The sequence below is a fragment of the Pecten maximus genome, chromosome 14 (genome assembly GCF_902652985.1).
Source record: "Pecten maximus chromosome 14, xPecMax1.1, whole genome shotgun sequence".
In the NCBI taxonomy this organism is placed as follows: Eukaryota; Metazoa; Mollusca; class Bivalvia; order Pectinida; family Pectinidae; genus Pecten; species Pecten maximus.
Genome location: NC_047028.1, coordinates 30,687,896 through 30,713,487, shown reverse-complemented (window position 1 = coordinate 30,713,487; position 25,592 = coordinate 30,687,896). Strand labels below are relative to the sequence as shown.

Below are 25,592 nucleotides of genomic sequence, written 5' to 3'. Positions count from 1 at the left end.
TTATTGACCAATTTACATGAAAACAATTTACACCAAAATACATACTGAGGTCAGAAATCAAGTTCAAAGGTCAAGGTCAAATTCTGTATCTTTTCACTGATGAATATTTTGTTGGGTGGAAAAACAAGGAGTCAACTGTCTAAATATCAAGGTCACTGGGTCAAAGGCCAAGGTAATAATCACTGAAATATCAAAGCAAAAGATACAGGCTTTCTGGGGCTCCTGTGAAGTTGTCTTTCGTTGATTAACATGGTGTAATATGTCCTTCATTATGAAGATCTTTGTCCATTTGTTGGTGTTTCCTTTTGTGTTGTATCAGAAACATTCGGGCAGTTTTTGTCTTGCGCCACTCTGGAGGAGCAGAGGTGATACTAAGGCATTGTTACAGTTTCCATCACCTTTTGGTATTTGCATCCACTTCAACATTTAGAAGTTGCATTTGGCTCAGGTGAAATTTCTTAGAAAGCAAAGTACTCTGACAAGATAATGGTGTTCAGATGATCAGCGGGTGTATAACGGAACATTTTAAAAACCATTTTGAGTTGATTTCATGGCATTGATGTTGCTTTGTGTCATCATAGGTCTGCTATGTTATGTGCGCAACCCCCATATATGGGAACTCAGAGAAATAGGTTTATTGCATAAAATAAAACATTCCAGTACATGAGATTAAAAATTGATTAAACCCTTGGAATGAAATGTCAAAGAAAACCTGAAGAAAACTTTCAATATTTCATCCCGCATGTTGGAACAGTGAAGGCAAAATTTTCCGTTATCATTAAACTTGGAAATAATGAATTAATTTGAAAATTAAACGTTTTCTAATTGAATGTGCGCTAAATGATTTTTTTATAGAATCTCTTAATTACATTTCCATGACAACCATCTCTCTGAAATGTATTGAAGCCTTTTACTGAGATCTGGTCCGATATCAAGAAACTCATTTGTTGCCATAGCGATGTTTCCTCTCATGACAGATGGTGTTATATATCAAGGAAGGATTTATCAAACTCTGACAGACAATATGGTCCCTGTAATATCGCCACAAGACGGTTCATAAAGAGTAGATATGTGTGACTGTCACATCTCTGGTACAACAAAGGAGAAAACCTACATCACCAGTAGTGATATCGAATACATCAAAACAGAGAGAAAGGATTTGCTTTGAGTTAGATATCTGCATTAAACCTTTAACACATTAAAAGTCGTCATAGTGAAGTTTTAAGCAGATATCTACCTCGAAGCGAAGGTTTTCTCTCTGATTTGATGTGTCCGATATCTCTTCCATCGACGTAGTTTTCCCCATTGATAAATGTAGATTTGTCTTGAACATCAAAATACTGCAATAGAATTTCATTTGGATAAGGAGCCCGGCTGATAGAATATCCATTCTCTTACCCAGGACAGGAATATCCACAATTTTTACCGGTGTGAGATTTTCTTATCTCAATAGAGTTGAGACAAGCTTCACATGCTCTTTGCATGTTCTCAACAGTTATATGATGTCGGGGCAACGATACAATGGTGTCACAACTACAAGACAATGACATCATGTCAACAATTCAATCACGTCATGTCAAAATTTCCTTGCACTGATGTAAAGTCAATACTAGATACATAAGAGGGTTAACAGGGTAAGAGAAAAATAATCATTCTCCCCCATGGGAATGAGACGGGGGATCTTGGGGTAAGATTCTTCAGCTGCCAAACACTGGGCAAGCCTCATGTTTGGCAACTTAAGAATCCCCCCCGCCCCCCCCCCCCCCCCCCCCCTAGGGTTGAGATCCTGCTGTTTTTCACACCCAAGGGGGTGGCAGATTCTATAACTCTTACTGCTTAACAAGGCTGAAGTACAATAGGTGATGCCTTGTACATTCATGATGTAATTGTGTCCTCAGATCCATATAAGTAAAAGATTTTTTTAAAGACTTTTGCACATGATTTCAATATTATTTTAGGAATCAACATCTGCGTTTTTGTAAATGTATCAATATCATTTCCGAAAGAAATAGAAATCAATGGAATATTTCCGTACGTTTGAGTTCAGTTCATTCATTATCATAAAAAAGCAACATGTTTTGTAAGGCGTAAAAGATTGCTTTGAGAGTTGTAAACTATTGATTTCATACCCTTGTTTCAAGACAATTGGTTTCTTTACATAATGCATCAATTTTGTTTTAATTTGTTTCTGTCAACATAGTCATGTTAATGTGTATTTTCTTTGGCATGGACATCCTTGGCTAAAGTATAGGCATATTATAACTTTGTGTTAAGGTCCATATCTTTATAAGACTTTGTATTAAGGTCCATATCTTTGTAAGACTTTGTATTAAGGTCCATATCTTTGTTAGACTTTGTGTTAAGGTCCATATCTTTGTTAGACTTTGTGTTAAGGTCCATATCTTTGTTAGACTTTGTATTAAGGTCCATATCTTTGTAAGACTTTGTATTAAGGTCCATATCTTTGTAAGACTTTGTATTAAGGTCCATATCTTTGTTAGACTTTGTGTTAAGGTCCATATCTTTGTTATACTTTGTATTAAGGTCCATATCTTTGTAAGACTTTGTATTAAGGTCCATTTCTTTGTAAGACTTTGTATTAAGGTCCATATCTTTGTAAGACTTTGTATTAAGGTCCATATCTTTGTTAGACTTTGTGTTAAGGTCCATATCTGTGTAAGACTTTGTATTAAGGTCCATATCTTTGTTAGACTTTGCGTTAAGGTCCATATCTTTGTAAGACTTTGTATTAAGGTCCATATCTTTGTAGGACTTTGTGTTAAGGTCCATATCTTTGTTAGACTTTGTGTTAAGGTCCATATCTTTGTTAGATTTTGTGTCAAGGTCCATATCTTTGTAAGACTTTGTATTAAGGTCCATTTCTTTGTTAGACTTTGTATTAAGGTTCATATCTTTGTTAGACGTTGTATTAAGGTCCATTTCTTTCTAAGACTTTGTATTAAGGTCCATATCTTTGTAAGACTTTGTATTAAGGTCCATTTCTTTGTAAGACTTTGTATTAAGGTCCATTTCTTTGTTAGACTTTGTATTAAGGTCCATATCTTTGTAAGACTTTGTATTAAGGTCCATATCTTTGTAAGACTTTGTATTAAGGTCCATTTCTTTGTAAGATTTTGTATTAAGGTCCATATCTTTGTTAGACTTTGTGTTAAGGTCCATATCTTTGTAAGACTTTGTATTAAGGTCCATTTCTTTGTTAGACTTTGTATTAAGGTCCATATCTTTGTTAGACTTTGTATTAAGGTCCATTTCTTTGTTAGACTTTGTATTAAGGTCCATTTCTTTGTAAGACTTTGTGTTAAGGTCCATTTCTTTGTTAGACTTTGTGTTAAGGTCCATTTCTTTGTAAGACTTTGTGTTAAGGTCCATATCTTTGTAAGACTTTGTATTCAGGTCCATATCTTTGTTAGACTTTGTATTAAGGTCCATATCTTTGTTAGACTTTGTGTTAAGGTCCATTTCTTTGTTAGACTTTGTGTTAAGGTCCATTTCTTTGTAAGACTTTGTGTTAAGGTCCATATCTTTGTAAGACTTTATATTAAGGTCCATTTCTTCGTAAGACTTTGTTTGAAGGTCCATATCTTTGTAAGACTTTGTGTTAAGGTCCATTTCTTTGTAAGACTTTGTGTTAAGGTCCATTTCTTTGTTAGACTTTGTATTAAGGTCCATTTCTTTGTAAGACTTTGTATTAAGGTCAATATCTTTGTTACACTTTGTGTTAAGGTCCATTTACATCAAAGCTCGATCATTAATGAATGTGTCAGAAGAACAAATATTTCTATTTGAAATTTGCTTTCTAAATGTGCTCTCACATTAGTTTACTAGCTTTAATTATTACTGTCTAATCCAACACCATGTGGGAGTGCCACTTTTGGTCGGATAAGACAGGTGTCGGAAAGGTCAGGTATTTGTTGTTGACTACACTTGACATCACGGAAATACTGTACAGTGTCGGATTTGACAGGATGTCGGAAAAGTCAGGTGTCGGATTAGACAGGTTTCACTGTAATACTCATTAGAGCTACTGTTATTGGTAGAAAATAAGTTTAAATGATGTAGAACTGCTCTTTATCGGTCAGCTGATCCAATAAAGTAGTGAAAATGTTCTCCAATGGTAGCAAGTGGAAATTACTCGTTGGTGACTGACTGGCTGTGTAGGGTGGAACAGAGTGATTAAACCAGTGGTTCGGAGCATCGATAGCCAACACAAAAATTCAAGAATCGCTTCATGATTTTTTCATGATTCTTAAAAGAGAAAAAACCAACTTGCATTTCGTTGGACATACATATACATTATTAATATGAGAAGCGATGAATTTATGATTGGTTTGGCATGTGACCATATTTTCATAAAACTCTCTGTGTAAAAACTGTGATGAGGTGATATATTTCTTTAAGCTAATGAAGCATTGTCGGTTTGCCCATTTACCTAATGAAATTGCTATGTGTAATGACAGAATGGTGGAAACGGTGGGAAATGAATCGTGAATCAATATGTATGTAAGGCTGTAGGAAAGTTGGCCTGCGAGTGTGGCTTTGGTGTGTAATCTTACGCAGCAACTCGGCTCAGGATCAGCTGGGAGCTCTGTGCCTCCGATTAATACCTGCGTTAATACCTTGTAAGGTTATCCCAGGAGAATCCACGGACAATTCGCTCTTTCTGTTGGATATGTCAGGACCATGTTCGGTCCAAACTGCCAGACAAATCATGGGGAATTTTTCTGATATTCTTGCGAGCAAAAAATTGGTTTATACAATTCTCAATATAGAGTGTCAGGTGTATGTTTAGAAGTTTGAAATATTGAATAAATTTAGCGTATGATATTTGGAACTTAATATAGTATAGCGGAAAATAGTAATTACCTTTGCAACTTGATGGGTATCGGGGAAAAAATTGGCAAGAGGTTTAGATATAGGAGCGTAAATAAGGGAAACAAAAGTGTAGAGTGAGCAAAGTTAGGAAACGGTGGTTTTCTCGTGAAGTTATTGCTGCCAAGAATTGCTTGAATAGAAATGTCACAGTGCAGTGTTTATAAGTGTTCTGTCATAAAAGACAAATTACTGAGCTGAAAGAGGATGGCTGCTACAGATTGGACAGTTAATTAAAGTTGTGTTAGAATATTTAAAGCTGCAAAAACAATAACGGTGTTAAATTGTGTGTGAGGTGAAAATACAAAAAAGTGAGAAATTACAAAAAAGTTGGAAGTATTAATTCCGTTAATTATGCCTCCAAAAAGATGAAATTGTCATGGGTGTACTGGAATTGTTTTGCAGGCGTGTTGGTTTTTCCTGCCATGACTAGCATTAAATGGCTTTATGCGTATGCTCATAAAACTGGTCTGTACAATTCAAAGACCAATGCTCTGTTTGCTTTCAGACTTAAAGAAAAAGTTAATTTTATTGTGTAACCGTCTGCAGACATATTGGTTTCTGTTAACTTTGAGAAGCTTTATGTGTAAGCTAGTTAAACTGTATTCATGCAACTTGTTTTTGTGGAAAGACCAAGAATTTTCCCCCTCCCCCAGATTTTAACTCCTTCCATACTCATAACATCTTGTGGCATCACAAGAAAGTGCTTGAGAAATCGCAATAAACATGCCTCCTTCATGACGTCTTAAGACATTGTGAAACAAGTTTGTTTTACTCGCCGGGTAGTCGTATTTGAATGTAGGAATTTACTTACAAACTATGTATCTAACAAATAATAAGTATAAAGAATTTTATAATGATAAGTAATTTTATGTGTTAAAAGTGTATTCATTTGTTAAAATAGTCTAATACTTCGAAATTGGCTTGTTTAATTATGCAACACTGACAACAAAATGGCGGACTCCGATTTTACTTTTGACTTTGAGGGCATTGTAAAAATGCTGGGACCAAATAATAACGCCAGAATAGACAGGAATCTGTATTGGACATTGGCCCGGAGTCCTATTAAATTTTCATCCCCATAAAATTTGTTGATGACAAAAACACAAACTATTAAAAACAATTCAATATCTATAATTGACTAAAGTTTATTGTCAGAATAAAACAAGAATACATATATCTTGTTCTCACAATAGAAAAATAATGTTACGACAGAGTGATAACTTTCACATGAGTGACGCAGTGAGCAGATCAACTGACATTTGATTTCTTCAGAACGATTTCGCCGTATTTCAATGTAGATATTCAGTAAACAAGTTTCCATGCACTCATTCCATACGATAGCTGGCAGCATATACTTGGCAACATATAGATATCATGTCGTCACACAGTTGTAAAACATTTTAACGATGCCGGTAGTGACAGACATGTGCTCGGCGAAGCATCATGAGTAAAGGATCGCGATCGACCAACCTGGCCGCCACTTCAGGTATTAATGACAATTTAAATGAGTACGGAAAAGAGTTTAGCAAGATAGAATATCAATTTCACTTTTAATTGATTCACTTTAATGCCTTAATATCTATATGATAGTGTAATAATATTTTCCCACTCTTTTGAAGCTTCAAACACACAATTTAAGTGAAGTTCAAGGTCATTATTACTGACCTTACTCTTTTATAGTTCAAGGTCATTATTACTGACCTTACTCTTTTAAAGTTCAAGGTCATTATTACTGCCCTTACTCTTTTATAGTTCAAGGTCATTATTACTGCCCTTACTCTTTTATAGTTCAAGGTCATTATTACTGACCTTACTCTTTTATAGTTCAAGGTCATTATTACTGACCTTATTCTTTTATAGTTCAAGGTCATTATTACTGACTTTACTCTTTTATAGTTCAAGGTCATTATTACTAACCTTACTCTTTTATAGTTCAAGGTCATTATTACTAACCTTACTCTTTTAAAGTTCAAGGTCATTATTTCTAACCTTACTCTTTAAAAAAAAAAGTAAATTCTATCATGTCTAGCAATTATGTGCATCAATTGAAGGACCTTGTCCCCAGGGTATGGGACAGACCCTTGGGGTATTCAAATTAGCCAAATTGTTTTTTATTTTTTATGCCAAGCATGTAGCAAGTGTACATGTATTGTATGACTGTAGGCCAGAGCTAGAATTGGAAACACAACCATATACCGTATTTGACCTAATAAGGGCGCAGGGCGCGGGTAAATGACAGTGGGGGCGCCCTTATTAAGATTAGTTATTCTGAAGTTTTATGAAACAGACTATACCTTATAGCAGAATACCCAAGGTTGTGGAAACGGTAAAATATTCAGTCATAAAAATATTCCAGATGAAGATATCTATTCATTATCATATATTAAGCTTAAACATCACTTGAATACTCCTGTAAACTTGTAAACCATGCCAGCTGATCTTTAGACCAGAGAACGTGTGTTCCACCATTTATGTTCAAATGGAACTCTTTTGTGTTCTATTTATAGAAACAGGTGATTTCCCAGATCATATCAGACATCGTTTTCTTTGACCTAATAATTGATTTACAATGTCTTTTACTAGCTTTCTGTTCTGAACAAAAGTTATTTATCAACAAGAATGAAGTCTTTACTTTATCTTCAAATAAAAATGGTAAGTTATTATTTGTATGTGTGTTTAGTTTTGGGTGCTGAGAACTTTGCACTGACATGTCATCTGTAGCCTGTAGGAATACACAAAATGTGGCGAAAACATGTGTTCCAGTTACTTAATTTGCTGAAGAAAATTGAACACATAAGTAGTAAAATATTTCACATGAATTATTACTTTTTAACACCATTTTGACACTCAGTCATAGATTTATTTCCTTGAAAAAAGGTAGGGGCGCCCTTATTAGGGTAGGCGCCCTTATTAGGTCAAATACGGTATTCCATTTGTGAAGTTTTAAGTCACCACCACCTGAGAAGTCAAAGAAATAGTTAATTTACTGATGACTGTCATACTATCATTTCAGTTCTCATTCATTCTGACCAGCTGAGATAATACAATTTTAAACATTGATTTTTTCTAGCTTTTAAAAAAGCTTTTATTTAAATTCCTCCAGTCAGAGGCAACAGGAGAATTGGTTTACCTAGCTGTTCCAATTCTCTTTAGCCGAGTCAGGAACAAGCCACAAAATGCTTAAGCACTTTGACTTTTAGTTTGTGGCCATCATTTCTAGTTAAGGGAGTTAGAATCAATGGTTCTTTGTTGGTCGATATGGGAGCTGGGACTTAACATTGTGAAAGGCGACTGAAAGGCTGGTCAGAATCATGGAAATTATGTTTAAAAAAGCTACTTCTTCAGAATAGGTAAAGGAATTATAATTCTTTTGGGTCTAATCTAAATGGCTAAGGAGGGTAACTTTAATATAAGTAGGGGACAAGGGATGTACTTACTGTCGACGCGGGATTACCTCGAAAGGCAAACGTGCATTACTACCCAGACAGACGGAGGAAGTTCCTTTGATCACGACAGCCGGTTATTGAATGGGTGAATGGGAGAATAGTACGCGCGAGGCGATTGGACAAGTCTTGCTTCATAAGCCCCGCCTCCACAAACAATGTTACAAATTGTAGTTGACTTTGACATGACCTTGCTCCCGATTTTACAAACATACAATAACTTACTAATTTGGAAGTTTACACTGCTTTACTTTACCAAAATTTACACATAACCACAATTTGAGAACAACTTTGAAAGTACCATGTCGGGAATGTTAGTCAAGGAATTAACCACTGAAAATTCCGTGTATTCGTACGAAAGTCTCGAGTTTTTTTTCATTCCGTCCCTCATCATTTTAAATATAAATTTTTCGGGGTTGAGTTCCGGTGAATATGGTGGCAAAAATGTCAGTTCAACTCCGTGCTTAGCCAGCATGTTTCGGAGGACCGCCTCCCCAAACCGTTGGTGGTGAAAACCACAGTTGTCCATAATGACACAATCTCCGGGGAGAAACACTGGATTTCCTACCGAATTTGTTTGCTCCAATGCTTCGCCAAAAAAATTAATCATTATATTAGCGTTGGATGGTCCGTCAATGACATTAAAATAATCAACACCAAAGAAACCACAGCATAAATTGACGGTGTATGTAGCGTTACTTGCATATTTTTGAACTTCGACTGCAGGTTCTCCGACAAAGGCATGTCCTCGACGACGATGACCTGCTGTACGAATAACGGACGCCTCATCAAAGAAATGCAATTGATGCACTTTGTAAATCAAAACAGTTGACAGGAAGTTGTCAAGTTTTGTTTGATACTGGGCAGTTGTTGTTTCAGCCGGAATGATGCTGAGTAACTTGTAACTCATTCCCAACTCGTTTTTCAGAGCATCCTGTATCGTACGTACGCTGGGCACGTTATCTGCCGTACACACATTTTCCTGTAATAATTTTACGTGAATTTCCTTTGCGTAAATCGAAGGCTTACTTGTTTTCTGGTATTCTATGAATTTTAAAACTTCATCAGTTATTTTTGTTCGAGGTTTGGTTGTATGATAGGATTTCTCCACACTGCCCTTAGACACAAAACTACCGACTATTCCGTGACAAGTTGATAATGCCAGACCGGTTTTCCTACTTATTTCTGGAAATGAGGAACCGCCAGCATATAATCCTATCACCTTACTCCTGAGTTTTCGATGTCCTCACTCCTTGTTTTCTCTCCATATTACATGTCACGTTTATAGCAAATACGTGTACCAACTTCACAGTCGAGTGTCACCTCGGCCAACACACGTGTAATCGAGCGTGACGTCCGACCTTGACAGATTAACTGTTCGTGTCAAGAGACTTGCCCATGTCCCAATATTATGGTGTTTTTTATTGAAATGATTATGGCATGCTCAAGTGGGAAAAGTCCCTATAATGAAATAAAAAAATAAATGTATTGATATCAATATATAAATGGTTCGTTGATTGGTGTATGAACTTGTGTCAATAATAGAACAATTAATTTCAATTAATAAATATTATAGCACAAAATCAGGCCTAAAAAATACCTGTGTTTCCGCAAACACTATATTTTTGTGCCTACCCTCAAGTTTTCTTGGACATTTTCAAGGAAGGACTATTAAAGTCAAGATTCCTCGTCTATATAACCTTAGTAAAAACTATTTAGAAATTAAAAAGATTTTCCTACCTGCCCTATGTTTTCTAGCATGTTAGTGGAAACACGTGCATTATTTTTTAGGCCTCAGTGCCACCTACCAGAAACATCATAATTCAAATAATTTATAAATTAATATCAACAAATCAGTGTTTTTACCGATCAATGTGTATTCCTTTACTGTTGATATCCCGATGTTTTATTGTTGTGCGAGTGTTGATAAGAGCAATTTAAAATAATTATTAGTAACGGTAGTAAGAGGTTCCAACATTGTCGAAGATTACAATTTTATCTGAATTTAAGTACATCCCTATTTAATCTTGCGGGGTGATTGTGCATCATATTTGTACAATGTAATGAAATAAAGATAGACTTTTAATTTTAAAGTCTTGTGTGGAATTATATTACAAATGACACTATAATAAAATTTATGAATTTAATTTGAAAGTTATAGAAGTAAAGTGATATTGGGGTGGGATTGCAAGCAGACAAAAGAATGAAATTCTGAATACCATTTATTAGTATTTAGTAACTACATGCATTTGGCCAACTCACATACGGTATGCTGATAAGTCTTTAAGCAATTTGCATGTACCACAGGCATTTACTGCCATAAAAGTTCCCTTTTCAGTCATCAACATTCATTTTGTAATTATTTCAATTTAATACAACATTGTTAAAAGAACCTGTATCACAGGTATTTCAACTTAAGCTTGAAATGAGGATGAACAAACAAAAAAGTCTGGGTCATTGTCAAACACTGAAAGTCAGAAGACAAAACATCATGTGTTTTGAATTAGAGTTCAATTAATGGTCATCATCAGGTGGCAGTGGGGGGTTTCTGATTTGATCATCACCAACTTCATGTAATGGAAGGGGAGGGAAGATTTCCTGGTCTGGCCTCGATACAGTACAGGTGGGGGATCCATACATGTAGGATGCTGAGGAATTCCATGAAGCAGCACTTGTAGCAGGCCTAGGTACACTCGGATTAACAGGCCAATATGAATAGGGCGTGTTCCAGGCGTACATTGAAGGACTAGCAACAGAATTCCAGGGATACCACACTGGAGCAGGACTGCTGGTAATGGTTGCAGACGCAGGGCAAATTGGAATGGTTGTCACTGTGGTACATGGAGTAATATTACTTGTGTCGGTCATGGAGGAAACATCTACATTGTCATCAATATTTCCACAATTTAGAGTGATTTTGTTTCGGCCATCATTGAGTAACTTCTCGACATCGCCTGCGTTAAGTCTCTCTGGTACTTTTCCCCCTGTTGCTACCTTTAACAACCTGATATCTTTCTGCAGCCTTTGGTTGCCATCTCTATTGCAGTATTTATTTGGAAACAGACCCTTTAACTGGACTTTCACTTGTGTTACAAAAGATGTTGCATTGGTTTTCATGAAAATTTTTAACGACTGCAGCTGTGCCGATTGATCTTTCAGTGTTCTATCAAGGGAAGCAATTTCTTTTTCCATCTGAAAATTAGAAATAAAATAAAAGTGAAAATCTTGGGCACATGATGGGACAAATAAAGAACAGGGTTTGTGTCTTCTCTATATTCAGTAAAAATTAAGACACTAATTGTGCATTTTCAATTATCAACAAAATAACCGAACATACTCCATGGTATCAGGAGTAGACTCAAAATTCTAAAGTTTTTTTATAGACAATTACGTTTTTTTCTATTAACAAAATAAAATACAACTTCCATGTTGATCAATTGTGAGATTGGGACCATAATGGCTTTTCATTATTTTTATTGTTCTCATTTTCAAGTCTGTATGATATTATTTTGTGACTGAATTGTGCACAGATGTACAGATTACTCAATTATACATGTATTGTACAGGGCTGGGGTGGTAAAAGGGGACCTCACACTGTATATAATTTCAAAATACCTCAGTCAATTCTGCTTTGAATTCCTTGTGCTTGTTTAGCAAGCCACAGTAGTGGAAGCCTCCACATTTGAGATATGGACAGGCTTTGTTGCCTCGATTCCCATTTGCCCGGTGTCCAGGATGGTGGCAATTATCGCAGACAACTTTTAAGGGTATGCATCCTGAAAAGAACAAAACATGATGCTTTAGGCCTTCATAGCACATAAAGATACGAAATCGCAGCTAATGCCAATGCCATTTTATGAAATTTTACAAAAATAAATAATTATAATTATTATGAGGCGATTTTATTTACCATTTCCCCTGCAATAATAAATAACTATAAAATTTGATTCATGACAATGGACTTTGAGCACAGAGGAACGATTTAACCGAGATAAGAATAAATAATAATAAGTAAAAACATACGTAATAGTACATATACATATAAGTGTTAAGTTACTATTACGTATTTTCTTTCACTTATTATTCATTCTTATCTCATTTAAATCGTTACTAGCCCCTGTGCTTTGAGAGCCTGAAATACGAACTCGGAGTATTCACGAAGTATTCTCGTTTATTACCTTTGTTAGTTCAATCATAATATCTAAATTATGATAATAGATGAAGTTGCTTGATATTCCAACAATGTTAGAGGATTACACGGCGAGAAACGTATGACAATGGCATTAGAACAAACAAATAGCCCGTTACACTGGTTGCATTGACACGACGGGACAGACGGACCAGACACATTGTACGTGTTTACAAGTTTATATTATCGTTGCGACCCCATATGGCCGGACATGTATTAAATGATGTTTGGTAGCTGGGATATCGTAGCCGTGGTGTAGATTAGCTAAGTAGATATATGCTCACTCTTCATCAGATTACAACAGATTTACGGAGTCAAGAATTATTGCACATTAGCGTCGATAAATAAACAATTACGGCATATGTGTATCATGTGTAAACTAACCTGGTATGGATATCGGCTTAGGAGGGACAGGTGGCATCCTTTTTAAGTTTAAGTCTTCTCTTTTCTGGGTTAGTTCTAGTGATAGGGCCTTCTGTGTAGCCGTCAGGTCTTCGATCTCTTTTTCCACAAATCCCAAGTTTTTCTCCGGGACATTTATGATCGCGTGGTCTCCAGTTCCGACTTTTTTGGGGATCGGCTCATCATCGCATTTGTTGAGGTCATCAATCAAGTTAGCAGGGGTGAATAAACGTTTTCTGTTCTTATTGTCACTTGTCCTGACCATCGAAGTGAAAGGACTGGTATCTTTTTTCATGGCCGCTCTTGTTTCAGGTGATTGCAGACCGATAACTTTATCGGTAAGTAGTCGTTTGAACACATCCGGGATTTTCATTTCAGATATCTCCCTCGGTCTCAGGTATTTGAGAGTTACCAAACTTGTGACTGACCGCATGAACAGCTCATCTTTGTAAGTAAGGAGTCCAGGGTCGATACTTTCTATAAAATCATCCATTTCTAGCCGCATAGACGATCATAGATGTAGATCTGTCAAGTTACATGCCCGGGAAAACTGACACTCAGATGATGGAGGAAATGGGCGTGCTTACAAATGGGTCAACCAATGAAAACAGGCGACACTCCACATGAATAATTTAACTGCTTCATGACTCGCTCTCATGTGTATTAGATGTACCGGTAACTAGGCCATCCACATATCGATGTAGTAATGCACGTTTGCCTTTCGAGGTAATCCCGCGTCGACAGTAATGGTTATAAATAGCTTAGAAACCAATGTTGGAAAAAAAAAATGCATTTGATAATCAGTTCATTCTTTGAAGGGCATCAATGACCGAAGGAAAGTCATGGTGGTGCAAGAAAATAAGTGGTTCCTTTGGGGCAGAGGATTGGGCCCACAACAGGGAAATAAAGCTTGAATACCTATGAAATTAGGGGCAGCGGTGTCCGAGTGGTTAAGGTGATCACTAGCCCTCCACCTCTGGGTTGCAAGTTCAAAACCTACGTGGGGCAGTTGCCAGGTACTGACTGTAGGCCGGTGGTTTTTCTCCGGGTACTCCAGCTTTCCTCCACCTCCAAAACCTGGCACGTCCTTAAATGACCCTGGCTGTTAATAGGACGTTAAACAAAATAAACCAAACAAACCAAACCTGTGAAATAATTTTACACCTGACTGGAGAATCCATAGTCTGCCCTTAATATAGGGCATACAAATTGTACCTGCTGCCCCGTTTGCATGGTTGTAAAAGGCTACTTTCTCTTCTGTTGGCCTCAATTGAGCATTCGCTCCTGTGAGGAAGGCTTTGGGCTCATGTCCTCTGGTCATGACAAGCTAGAGTTTCTAAAAATAGTAGTGTCTATAGTCCTGCTTAGCACGCAGCATTTTAGAAGTGGGACAACTGGTTCGCCCATTGTCAATATAATGTGACCGAGTGAGTGGTCCTGCTGGATGTTTTCAGCAGTATACTTCGGTGAGGTAGCACTATAAAGCCGACGTCCGTTCTACGTTATTGCAAGGCAAAACACTACATGCCTGCATCTCGCACGCAGAGGAGGAGGTCCTAAAATAAGTATAATAGCTCTATGGGTAAAATAACAGTTGTTTAATTAGTTAACCTGTATGATATATCAGAAATATCTAAAATTAAAACTTAAAGAGCAGGTGAACTCTTAATTAAGGCACCTGAGGCCAGTGGCTTTGTGTTCGAACAACAGTAAAACACATTAGGTCCCTGCCCTGTTCGTGTAGATGGAATAACTTAACCAGCCAAATGATTACATTTATGCATAAATTCTGGATAGGTCTGACAGAGCAACTGTTATTGTAGTTCCCAAGGGAGCTAGACGAATTGAATAGGTCGCATTTGTAATTAATTCATCAGCTGTAATGACGATCATGTCATCGTCCAATGCGTCGTGGTTCCTCGACTGCCAATAATTGTATTTTGTATTCTATTATACTACTGGGAGAATAACAATGAAATATACATATGCTGCATTTGCTAAATGTTTGCAGAACAGTTTTTTTTATAAAAAATTATCATGAAGTCTTGTTTTTATAGGAATAAATGACATTCACTCGCATGAGATGTCGGAACTTATTTAAGATATGCTACAGCCCCGACAACTTAACACAGGTACTTGTCATAAAAAAACACATGGCACCTAAAGTAAAGAATATATCTAATTATCACTATCTAACGAAGGAAGGATTTACACCATCCTATAAATAATCGTTTATTAGGCCGAATGTTACATTCCAAATATAGAAATGGAATAAAAAGGAATTTCTTCATTGTGTAATTAATTTACTCACTTTGAATTTAAAAGAGAAATTCAAACATTCAGAGGGTGTTAATAGGATAAAAAATAAACGAACAACCCATTCTTGTTTTAAATTCATCATAATTACTCTTTTGTTGGCAATGTAGCATCTTTAGAAAAATACAATTTATTTGTGATTGAGAGAATTTTAATGGCTAGAAATCTATTTAACAATCACCACCATCATCTGACAATTTCATGTTCCAATCACCTGGGGTCATGCTATAATGAGGATGCTGTTATATAATTACTATAATAGATTTTCGACCTCTTCACTCGACCGACTTCATTAATGATCTAATTGTCCTCAAACTTCACACACTTACTCGCAGTATTTGATTTTTGCCTGGAGAACTCCTACAATTTTCTATCATTACTTTTAAATTTGATTTGCTTAATAACCATGATATCAATTAAGTTGTGTTCATTGAGTTGGAGACTTTTAATTACTTGTTTTCCTCATGGCAAAATGTCCACCAATATAAAGATACATTGACTTGTGTACCAGTGGCCGCGACTTTCAGTCTTAACAAACATTCATCAGTGAAAAGATACAAAAAATAACCTTGACCTTTGACCCAGTAACCTTGACCTCTGACATGACCTTGACCTTTGGTCAGTTGAATCCTTGTTTAATTCTGACAGACCCTGCTTCAATATGTCACCACAAAATTTTCATTGACGAAAAGACGCAAAATTTGACCTTGACCTGTGCCATGATGACCTTGACCTGTGACACCATGACCGTGACCTTTGATAAGTTAAGTTTTGGTTTAATTCTGACATACTCTGCTTCGAAATGTTTATCGTAACAACATGTTCATCAGTGAAAAGATATTAAATTTGACCTTGACCTTGAGATGGTGACTCTATAACCTTTGGTCATGCAGTTGACTCCTTGTTTAATTCCAACCATTTCTATTCATTATCTATCCTCCTAAAAATTAGCTCGCCTTTGCCTAGACTTAATAATTAAGGATGTATATTACATCGAAAGATTATCTGCTGTTAAACAGCAACAGCAGATAATTTCTACGCATCAATAACATTGACGGTAAGCATCTTGTCCAATAAATATATTATTTTATGGTTAGAATGTTAATATCATCAACTCTATCCCTAAAGAGTTAGATGTTATATATTTTTGACATTGAGATTTGGTATCGAAGATATGCCCCATAGACTTCAACTAAATTTCGTAAAACTCGATCAATATGCATCCACACTCAGGGAGAATTAGATATAGCCAGTGGCAGATCTTGTTATGATTAATAATAATAAATCATGTGTGATATTTGAATTGAAAAAGCATTAATTTAAAATGTTGCATTAAAAAAATAAAACATAAAAATTAAAGAAAAAAAAAATTTAAAATTAAAAAAGTTCATTAAATTTTTTTTAATCAATTTTCATAAATTCTCTTTTTTATAATTAAGTTGCTATCAGATGACTATGTAACTGTGATAGAGCTTTATAAACAAACTTCAAATAATTAATAATTCAATATTTCATGTATTTATAAAATTGAAATGAATAAAATATATGCAGACTATTAGTATTTATTGACTTTGCAGATTTAATGTGAAAAGCAGAAATACATGTTGTTTCTAAATCTGAAAATAAAATAGAATAAAAAGGTGTTTGTTTGTTGAAGAAAAAAAACTTGTATTTCAGAATCGTTAAATGTATTGGATTGATGTTAACTAAACAGTAGGAAATCTGATGTAGTGCTGAAAGGCCGACGACATGTAGATGTTGTTTCATCAACTCGTATTGAATTAAACGTCCTATTAAAATAAGCAGTGTCGTATTGATTTTTCGGTGATTATTTGAAATAACAGTTTGTGATTTAATAATCTCTGACAAATTGGAATAGAAGGAAGCTGTAAATGTCCTTAGTTGGCTCAGAGTGTGCTTGTGTGTCTGTCTGTCACAGCAAACCAAATCGGGGAGATATTTTTAGACTTGGTTTTGTAGTAAGCCATACGAGATGGCTTCTGTCGTGTTCGACTGTAAAAGGTGCCCTCACCTACGAAGGTTTTGTTGTGTGTTTTCCAGTAAAACAAATGAACGGCTTATAGCTCTAAGTAATCAGGTCAGGCAAAGAGTTTGCCACGACTGCCTCACGCAGATGAAGACGGCCATTTATACCTAAAAAAAAAAAAAATGAAAATAGACATGGAGATATAAAAAAAGGTTCAGAGTCAATAGTTTCCTTAAGAAGGCAGTCAAAAACAACAGCACAACATTATACAAATGGCACACAGGTTGGGCAGGAAGAGGATAATATATCAAAAAAGATAAATTGAGTGAAATTCTGAGCAGATTATTTCTGTCATCACATAACTGTTGAAAAGGTGATAGGTTTTAATTAAACAATAGGTTTTAATTAAACAATGGGTTTCAATGTAACAATAGGTTTCCCTGATTTATATTATTTTGTGTAACTACTGTCATTAAATTGTCAAGTCTGAAGGTTTAGTTTGGTTTGTAGTATACATGTACATCTTAAAAGAAGAATAGAAATTCAACTCAACAGAAAGTTATGTAATATTATACGGCCATTTTATATTGTTGCTAAGTTACCCCATCTCTCGTCAGACCTATATATTGGGTTATTTTAGTCTCTGCCATTCTTCCATCATCTATAGAGCACTCAACACCTGATGAATTGTTTAGAAGTATTTCAATATAATAAAAAAATATGTATGTTAGGTGTTGTATCTTTACTTGGATTTTAAACTGTCTAGCAGGGCTTTTATCCTATCTAACATGGAATTTACCCTATCTAGCAGGGATGTTACCCTTATAATCTAGCATGGATTTTATCCTATCCAGCAGGGATTTTACCCTATCTACCAGGGATTTTACCCTATCTAGCATGATTCCATCTGTGGTTTCATGTAATCATCGGTCGTAAGTAAAGGCTATACAGGATATGCTTATGTAGCGTCATTTAAGTCTAAGGTCTCCTTAGTTAAAAATTTATTCTAAAATAAGAAAATAAAGAAAAGAAAAAAAATAAGAAAAAGTTGTTCATATTAAGTTAATTTATCATTTTTAGCTCACCTGCCCGGCGTCAACTTTCCATTCAAGCAACTTCTTCTCAATAACCAAAAGGCCCAGAGACCTAATATTGGGCCTGTAGCATGCTGGGGTGAAGGGCTACCAAGTTTGTTCAAATGAACAACGTTGACCTTCATTCAAGGTCACAGGGGTCAAAAAGGCTAAAATCTTTAAACAACTTCTTCTCAATAACCAAGAGTCCCAGGGAGTTGATATTGGGTCTGTAGCATGCTGGGGTGAAGCGCTACCAAGTTTGTTCAGATGAATGACCTTGACTTTCATTCAAGGTCACAGGGGTCAAATATTCTAAAAAAAAATTAATCGACTTCTTCTAAATAGCCAAAAGACCCAGGGACTTGATATTGGGTCTGTAGCATGCTGGGGTGAAGGGCTACCAAGTTTGGTAAAATGAATGACCTTGACCTTCATTCAAGGTCACTGGAGTCAAAAAGGCTAAAATCTTTAAACAACTTCTTCTCAATAACCAAGAGCCACAGGGAGTTGATATTGGGTCTGTAGCATGCTGGGGTGAAGGGCTACCAAGTTTGTTCAAATGAATGACCTTGACTTTCATTCAAGGTCACAGGAGTCAAAAAGGCTAAAATCTTTAAACGACTTCTTCTCAATAACCAAGAGTCCCAGGGAGTTGATATTGGGTCTGTAGCATGCTGGGGTAAAGGGCTACCAAGTTTGTTCAAATGAATGACCTTGACCTTCATTCAAGGTCACAGGGGTCAAAAAGGCTAAAATCTTTAAAAGACTTCTTCTCAATAACCAAGAGTCCCAGAGACCTAATATTTGGCCTGTAGCATGCTGGGGTGAAGGGCTACCAAGTTTTTTCAAATGAATGACCCTGACTCACATTCAAGGTCACGTCGATCAAGTATGCTTAAATCTTTAAATGACTTTTAGTGAAAAGCCAAAGTGCAGAGAGACATTATATTGGTCCTGTAGCATGCTTTCAAATAACTGCAGGATCCATATATGAAAAGATCACTGCATTGCAGGTGAGCAATTTGGGCCCATTGGGCCCTTGTTCTGGAACTATAACCAACATACATTTTATGCCAGGTATGGGGTCTTTTATGAGGTCGAAGTATATCTTTTGTATAGCAATACAGCTAGAGGTATCCACTTAATTTCATATCAGTTGTTTTCATAACCGGATTGCTTAAAATTCTGGTAAGTCTTCAGTGCAAGTGATATCAAATATTAATAAATTCAACTGAAACAATAGTATCAGTTTGATGAGAGATCAAAGTGAAAGTAGAAATGTGCTGAGACTCATCGTAGTAACATTCAGTTAATTTTATTAATATTTGATATCACCATTACACCATAATGTCATAAATTTTTCGAACTTCCAATCAAAACATACATTACCTTGCTCTTGTAATGTCCTAGTAGCTCGATCAGTATTCCCACGTGTTGTCATCACATGACAGTCACATGATCAATGCAGAGTTAGCATTTGTCCAAAGAAGTTATATCACAACATAAACTCATATCTAAGCGAGTATTTCTGCTTAATTTCATGCAAGAAAATAACATTAAATGTGTTTTCTATATTAATGTAAATAAGCTATCGGCTATCGTAAATTTGATCAGACAGCATATTTACAACATCAGCGTTTACAACAAACCATGAAAATCAGTTCATCACAAAATACATAACATCTCAATTTAGTTATTATCAAATCCATATTAGTTTGGTGTGTGGACTTTCATGTTTCTCAGATTTATCTACGTTTTTAATTAGTTTCTCCTTCCTTCAGAAATAGACACCAGGCCATTTTAATTGTTATGGTCATTTGTTGTCCAGTAACAAATCGGTAACATTAACACTTGTAGAGACAATGCCTTTGTCTATATAGTCTCAGCTTGATAGTAAGAGATGGCGTTTATGTAGCAGTCGCATGTTGTAAAATCAATGTCTAAAAGTTTTCTGCTGCTCTGTTGTGGTTAAATTACAAAGCAGGCTGTAAATTTATTGTGCCGGCAGGAAATTCAACATCATCTAATTAATTACTATGTTATTTCGGTGTACTTAACTGTATAAGAGCATAAGAAAAGTAATTAACAATAACCCTGTTATATCAAGGTGTTTCTCACTCCATGATGGTGTACGTGTCCTTGCTTATGACCTTGATGGCTACACTGGAGGCTAATGCATGAGATTTCTGTCTGTTTATCTAGATGTCTGTCAGTTTGTCTGTTTGTGTATCTAGATTTCTTTGTCTGTCTGTCAGTCCTTATATCACGATGTCTGTGTCTGTCTGTGTATGTATCACGATGTCTGTGTCTGTCTGTGTATGTATCACGATGTCTGTGTCTGTCGGTCTGTGTATTTATATGTCTGTGTCTATCTGTCTGTCTGTGTATCTAGATGTCTGTGTCTGTCTGTCTGTGTATCTACATGTCTGTGTCTCTCTGTCTGTTTGTGTATCTAGATGTCTGTCTGTCTGTCTCTGTATCAAGATGCCTGTGTCTGTCTGTCTGTATGTATCACAATGTCTGTGTATGTCTGTGTATGTATCACGATGTCTGTGTCTGTCTGTGTATCTACATGTCTGTGTCTGTCTGTGTATCTACATGTCTGTGTCTGTCTGTGTGTATCTGCATGTCTGTGTCTGTCTGTGTATGTATCATGATGTCCGTGTCTGTCTGTCTGTGTATCTACATGTCTGTGTCTGTCTGTGTATGTATCACGATGTCTGTGCCTGTCTGTGTATCACGATGTCTGTGTCTGTCTGTCTGTGTATCCAATGTCTGTGTCTATCTGTCTGCCTGTTTGTGTATCTAGATGTCTGTGTCTGTCTGTGTATCACGATGTATGTGTCTGTCTGTGTATGTATCATGATGTCTGTGTCTGTCTGTGTATGTATCACGATGTCTGTGTCTGTCTGTGTATGTATCACGATGTCTGTGTCTGTCTGTGTATGTATCACGATGTCTGTGTCTGTCTGTCTGTGTATCACGATGTCTGTCTGGCTGTCTGTTTGTGTATCTAGATGTCTGTCTGGCTGTCTGTTTGTGTATCTAGATGTCTGTCTGTCTGTCTATCTAGATGTCTGTCTGTCTGTGTATCAAGATGTCTGTGTCTGTCTGTCTGTCTGTGTATGTAGATAGCTGTGTCTGTCTGTGTATCTAGATAGCTGTGTCTGTCTGTCTGTGTATCACGCTGTCTGTGTCTGTCTGTCTGTGTATCACAATGTCTGTGTCTATCTGTCTGTCTGTCTGTGTATCTAGATGTCTGTGTCTATCTGTGTATCTAGATGTCTGTGTCTGTCTGTGTATCACGATGTCTGTGTCTGTCTGTCTGTCTGTGTATCTAGATGTCTGTCTGTCTGTGTACCACGATGTCTGTGTCTGTCTGTCTGTCTGTCTGTGTATCACGATGTCTGTCTGTCTGGTTGAGTACCTAGATAGCTGTTTCCAGATTTCTTTCTTTCTATCTTTCAATTTCATGAAAATTGCTTGAAACATGCTACTGTATCATTTTGAAACATCAATTTCTGTTAAAGTATGGTGGAAAGTTATAAGATATCAGACGGTTTCTACTGTGTCAAATCGTTATCTTGCTGCTAAGGTACTGCAGCAATATCTGTAAATGTATTCTATAAAAAATATTTCATGTGTTTTATTTGATCCTCAATGATTATTGTCTCGAATCAAATCAATACATTTAACAGATGAGAAAAAAACATGAATTCTTAACATGGTATCATGCATGTTTCGGAAGCCCACCCCACGTTGGGGAAATCAGTGACTTACGATTTCTTAACATCGGCCGCATGACATGTGATTCCTGAATAAGAGTACATGAGTACTCCTTGTCAGTCCCCAGTACTCTGGCCATTAGTGCTGAAAGATCACTATGTTAGCTGTCCATAGACAACACATTGACCCAGCGTTTCTTACAAAGAGTCCGACCTACACAATATATTGTCTGCATGTGTGTCTTTTCATAGAGTTCAAACTTATATAGAACTAAGATCATACATCAGTAACCACCAAGATCTCTCTCGGATCTTCTTTGATTTAACTTACTGTAAAAAATTTTTTTCTTCTTTGGAATCAGGTTGACTGACAAACCGGGGTCCCAACCCAGGGATCAACGTTCAGCAAAGCAGTAGAATATTTTGAAAGCGTAACTTGGAAGCATTGATTTTATTCAATTTCTAGCATTCCATGCCGTAGAGATTAAATCGGTGTACATCATAACTGGGATAGACAGATTTTTGTGTTCAGATGATCAGTCACCAACAGCTTTGATGCTTTACAATAAGTATCTTTTGATGAGGTCAACGCATAGTTTTATTGATACAAAAATGATCAAGTCTGAGATTGATGGTTATTCTTGGGTCTATAAAACCATAGACCACTAAAATTAAAATTAAGGCTGTATTTAATTGTCCATGTAAGAATTCTATCAGTCAGTAATTTCACTCCCCATCAACAAAACAAAAAAAAGCATAACATGTATTTTCTGTTTGATAGAAAGAGAAAACAATGGAGTATCAATGCTGTTTCAGCAACATTATCGGTATAGATATACATCAGGCAATCTTCAGTGGCTAGCTGTGTTTATCCTGTAGTAAGCTCGGTGCCATGATAACTTTGTTGGTTAGAGTGTTGGCCTATATTTAACTTCAGGTGAAGGTGTGTGGTTTAGACACTCCTGACCCGTCTCAAGCGGTTTAGGTTTCTCAGGAAGCTTCGAAACCGACCGATCTTTGACGTAGTGGTGGTGTCCTTTGGCAACATGCTTTACCCTAATTGCTCTGGGTGGAATGCAACAGGCTTCCAGTATGTTGTTCAGTGTGGTTGTCACCAACTACTACAATGAGTCCCTGCCTCAAAATGATCCTGGCAGTTCATGTGGTGATAAACACAACAGAACACTATATATAAATGAGCTCAGGGGGTAGGGGTTTGGTTGTTGGGGTGCTGGGAACAAAACGTCATATTGAAAACTCAAGTATAGGTGGTCAGGGTTATTGCAGAAGAAGTGATAGCCTTTTAGAGTTTTTCATCTCAGAATTATTAGGTGGGTGTATAACCAGTTAAATACGGTACACATTTAAGCATTGAACGGCTTTCAGTTGGCATTCATAGTCAATATGAATGCCAACTGGACAGAGGCAAATTCTGCGCTTCATGTTGAATTTGCCTCTGTCCAGTTGGCATTCATATTGACTATGAATGCCAACTAAAAGCCGTGCAATGCTTATATTTACCATCTGCGATTTTTTATTTGTCGTGCGATTTTTTTTTGAAATTTTCAAATTCAAATTTCAGTTGGCAGTTCATAAGCTGGTGAACTCGCAACTGAATTGGTAGGGTTATATAGTGGCAGTGCCATACAATGGTAAATATAAACCAATGATTAAAACAGTGGTATTTTGTGATTACATTGATAATCATGGGTGAAACTTGTAAAATGGTGAGTTAAGGAAAAGAAATCTCCTTTACATCTCACCCGAGTGATTTATAGCCTCTAGGTACACGTAGTTAAAATACATTTTCCTTTTTATGACCTTGCATTGCGTAGGCCATATCCTCTGGTAACAACAAAGGTCTCCCCAACATGAAGATTATACTACGTATGTATATATCTGTACAGTAATATGGATATTGCTGTGCAAAATACACTGCCATCTTTGAATACTGTCTGAAAGTCTTTCGTTGAGCAATTTGAAGTTGGATGCAATGGAGGCGGAAGCGTTGGGAGGAATGAAAGGATTTGTACATGGGATTATGATGGAAGCCGCCACATGCTGTTTTCTGAGCCTAGAAACATTTCATTTTCTGTTTGATGTCGTTTAAAGGTGTCTTGACATATCCCGTCTTTCCCGTTGCAGTATGATGAGTCATTTTAGGCTTTGACATTTGACAATGTGTTTTTGGATCTGGAGAGAATTAAAGGGAGACTTTGGTTTGTGGTCAATCATTCAAAGCCTGTACAGCTTTTATTAAAAAAATTTTTTTTTTAAATTACAATAATTCAGATCGAATAATTGAAATATTACAATCTTATTAATTCAACTCAAATAAAACATCTGGAGATTCCCTAAAAAATATAACAGAACAGAAATTAAATCAAGTCACAAATGAAGACGATTTTAGATTTATTTAAGAAAAAACCCTGTCATTGAAGAAAGATTAATCTTTTTGTTTGAACTGAATTTGTCCAAATTGCACAATCTTTAATTTGCCAAATTTAATTTTTTCCCAAACTGCTAGGAGAGATATCTATCATGAATATCAAGATTTCATCAAGCTAATGTTATCTTTGTGTTATCATTTTGTCAAATGACAATATATCCTGATTTCATTTATGGCTTTAATTCACGTGCCATAAAATTTAGATGGAAAATAAAGAAAAGGAACTGGTCCGAACAGCATTGGCCAGGTTTAAGCTCAAATGGTTAGATTGTCCGTCTATTATAGTTAAGATGCAATGAAAATGTGTTAAAACATGTTGAAATCGTAATAAATGTTTTCTTCTCAATAACTAAGAGGCCAAGGGACCTGCTATTGGGTCTGTAGCATACTGGGGTGAATGGCTACCAATTTTTTTTTTTTCAAAGGCATGACCTTGACTTGCATTCAAGGTCACAGGGGTCAAATGTGTCAAAATGGTTTAAACTAACCACTTGTCAAAAGCCAGGAGACCCAGAGACCTGATATTGACAAAGTACTGTGATGAAATAAAGGACTAAAAAAATAATTAAAATGTATAAACCTAGCCTACTCTGATATTTAAAAAAAAAGTGGTAATGAGATTAGATTGCATAAATGACCTTTGGTCATCTTCAAAGTTTATTAGAAGTAGGTTAGCAATAATACAGGCCCATTGGACCTCTTGTTTTGAGGATATGACCTAACCCAGATTCGACCAGATTTCAATGGTGGTTGCTTTGATGAAGCAGAAATAGACACTTAATTTCCCTTCCGGAACATTTGGTCTTGTGCTTTTTGAAAGGGCTTCATGTGAATATCTATAAATAGATTGCCCATGCAATTGTCTGTTGATTTTGAGTAAAGATTATAGTTTTCATGATTTTTATGCTTTTCCCCAAAAATGAATAATGATGTGACAGAATTTTGAGTTTAAATGTGTTTTCTAAATTTGGCTGGAAACAAAGCCATAGACCTGTGTAACATTCCTTGTTCATTATGGACCGTTAGGTGGTAGGCATTGTGACATTTCAGTTTCATTTGAAAGACGTCACTAGAAAAATTTGTGTCACCAATATATATATATATATACACTG

The 25,592-nt window shown here is 36.2% G+C and overlaps 2 protein-coding genes across 11 annotated transcripts in view; one reads left to right on the top strand and one right to left on the bottom strand.

Moving 5' to 3' along the window:
- LOC117341584 (peripheral plasma membrane protein CASK-like) overlaps nt 1–25,592 on the top strand; it is a 268,153-nt gene that overhangs the window by 76,591 nt on the left and 165,970 nt on the right. The window lies entirely within an intron of this gene.
- LOC117341585 lies at nt 11,831–13,309 on the bottom strand. The gene is made up of 2 exons (XM_033903438.1): nt 12,910–13,309; nt 11,831–12,112 (listed from the first exon to the last, which is right to left on the bottom strand). The coding sequence occupies exons 1-2, from the start codon at nt 13,298–13,300 to the stop codon at nt 11,943–11,945; spliced, it is 561 nt and encodes a 186-aa protein (XP_033759329.1). The 5' UTR covers nt 13,301–13,309; the 3' UTR covers nt 11,831–11,942.

Excerpts from the sequence above, each read along its gene's own strand:
- LOC117341585 (XM_033903438.1), bottom strand. The coding sequence starts at position 13,300 with ATGAAAATCCCGGATGTGTTCAAACGACTACTTACCGATAAAGTTATC. Across the intron at positions 12,113-12,909 it reads TAAGCCGATATCCATACCAG|GATGCATACCCTTAAAAGTT; the intron begins GTTAGTTTACAC and ends TGTTCTTTTCAG.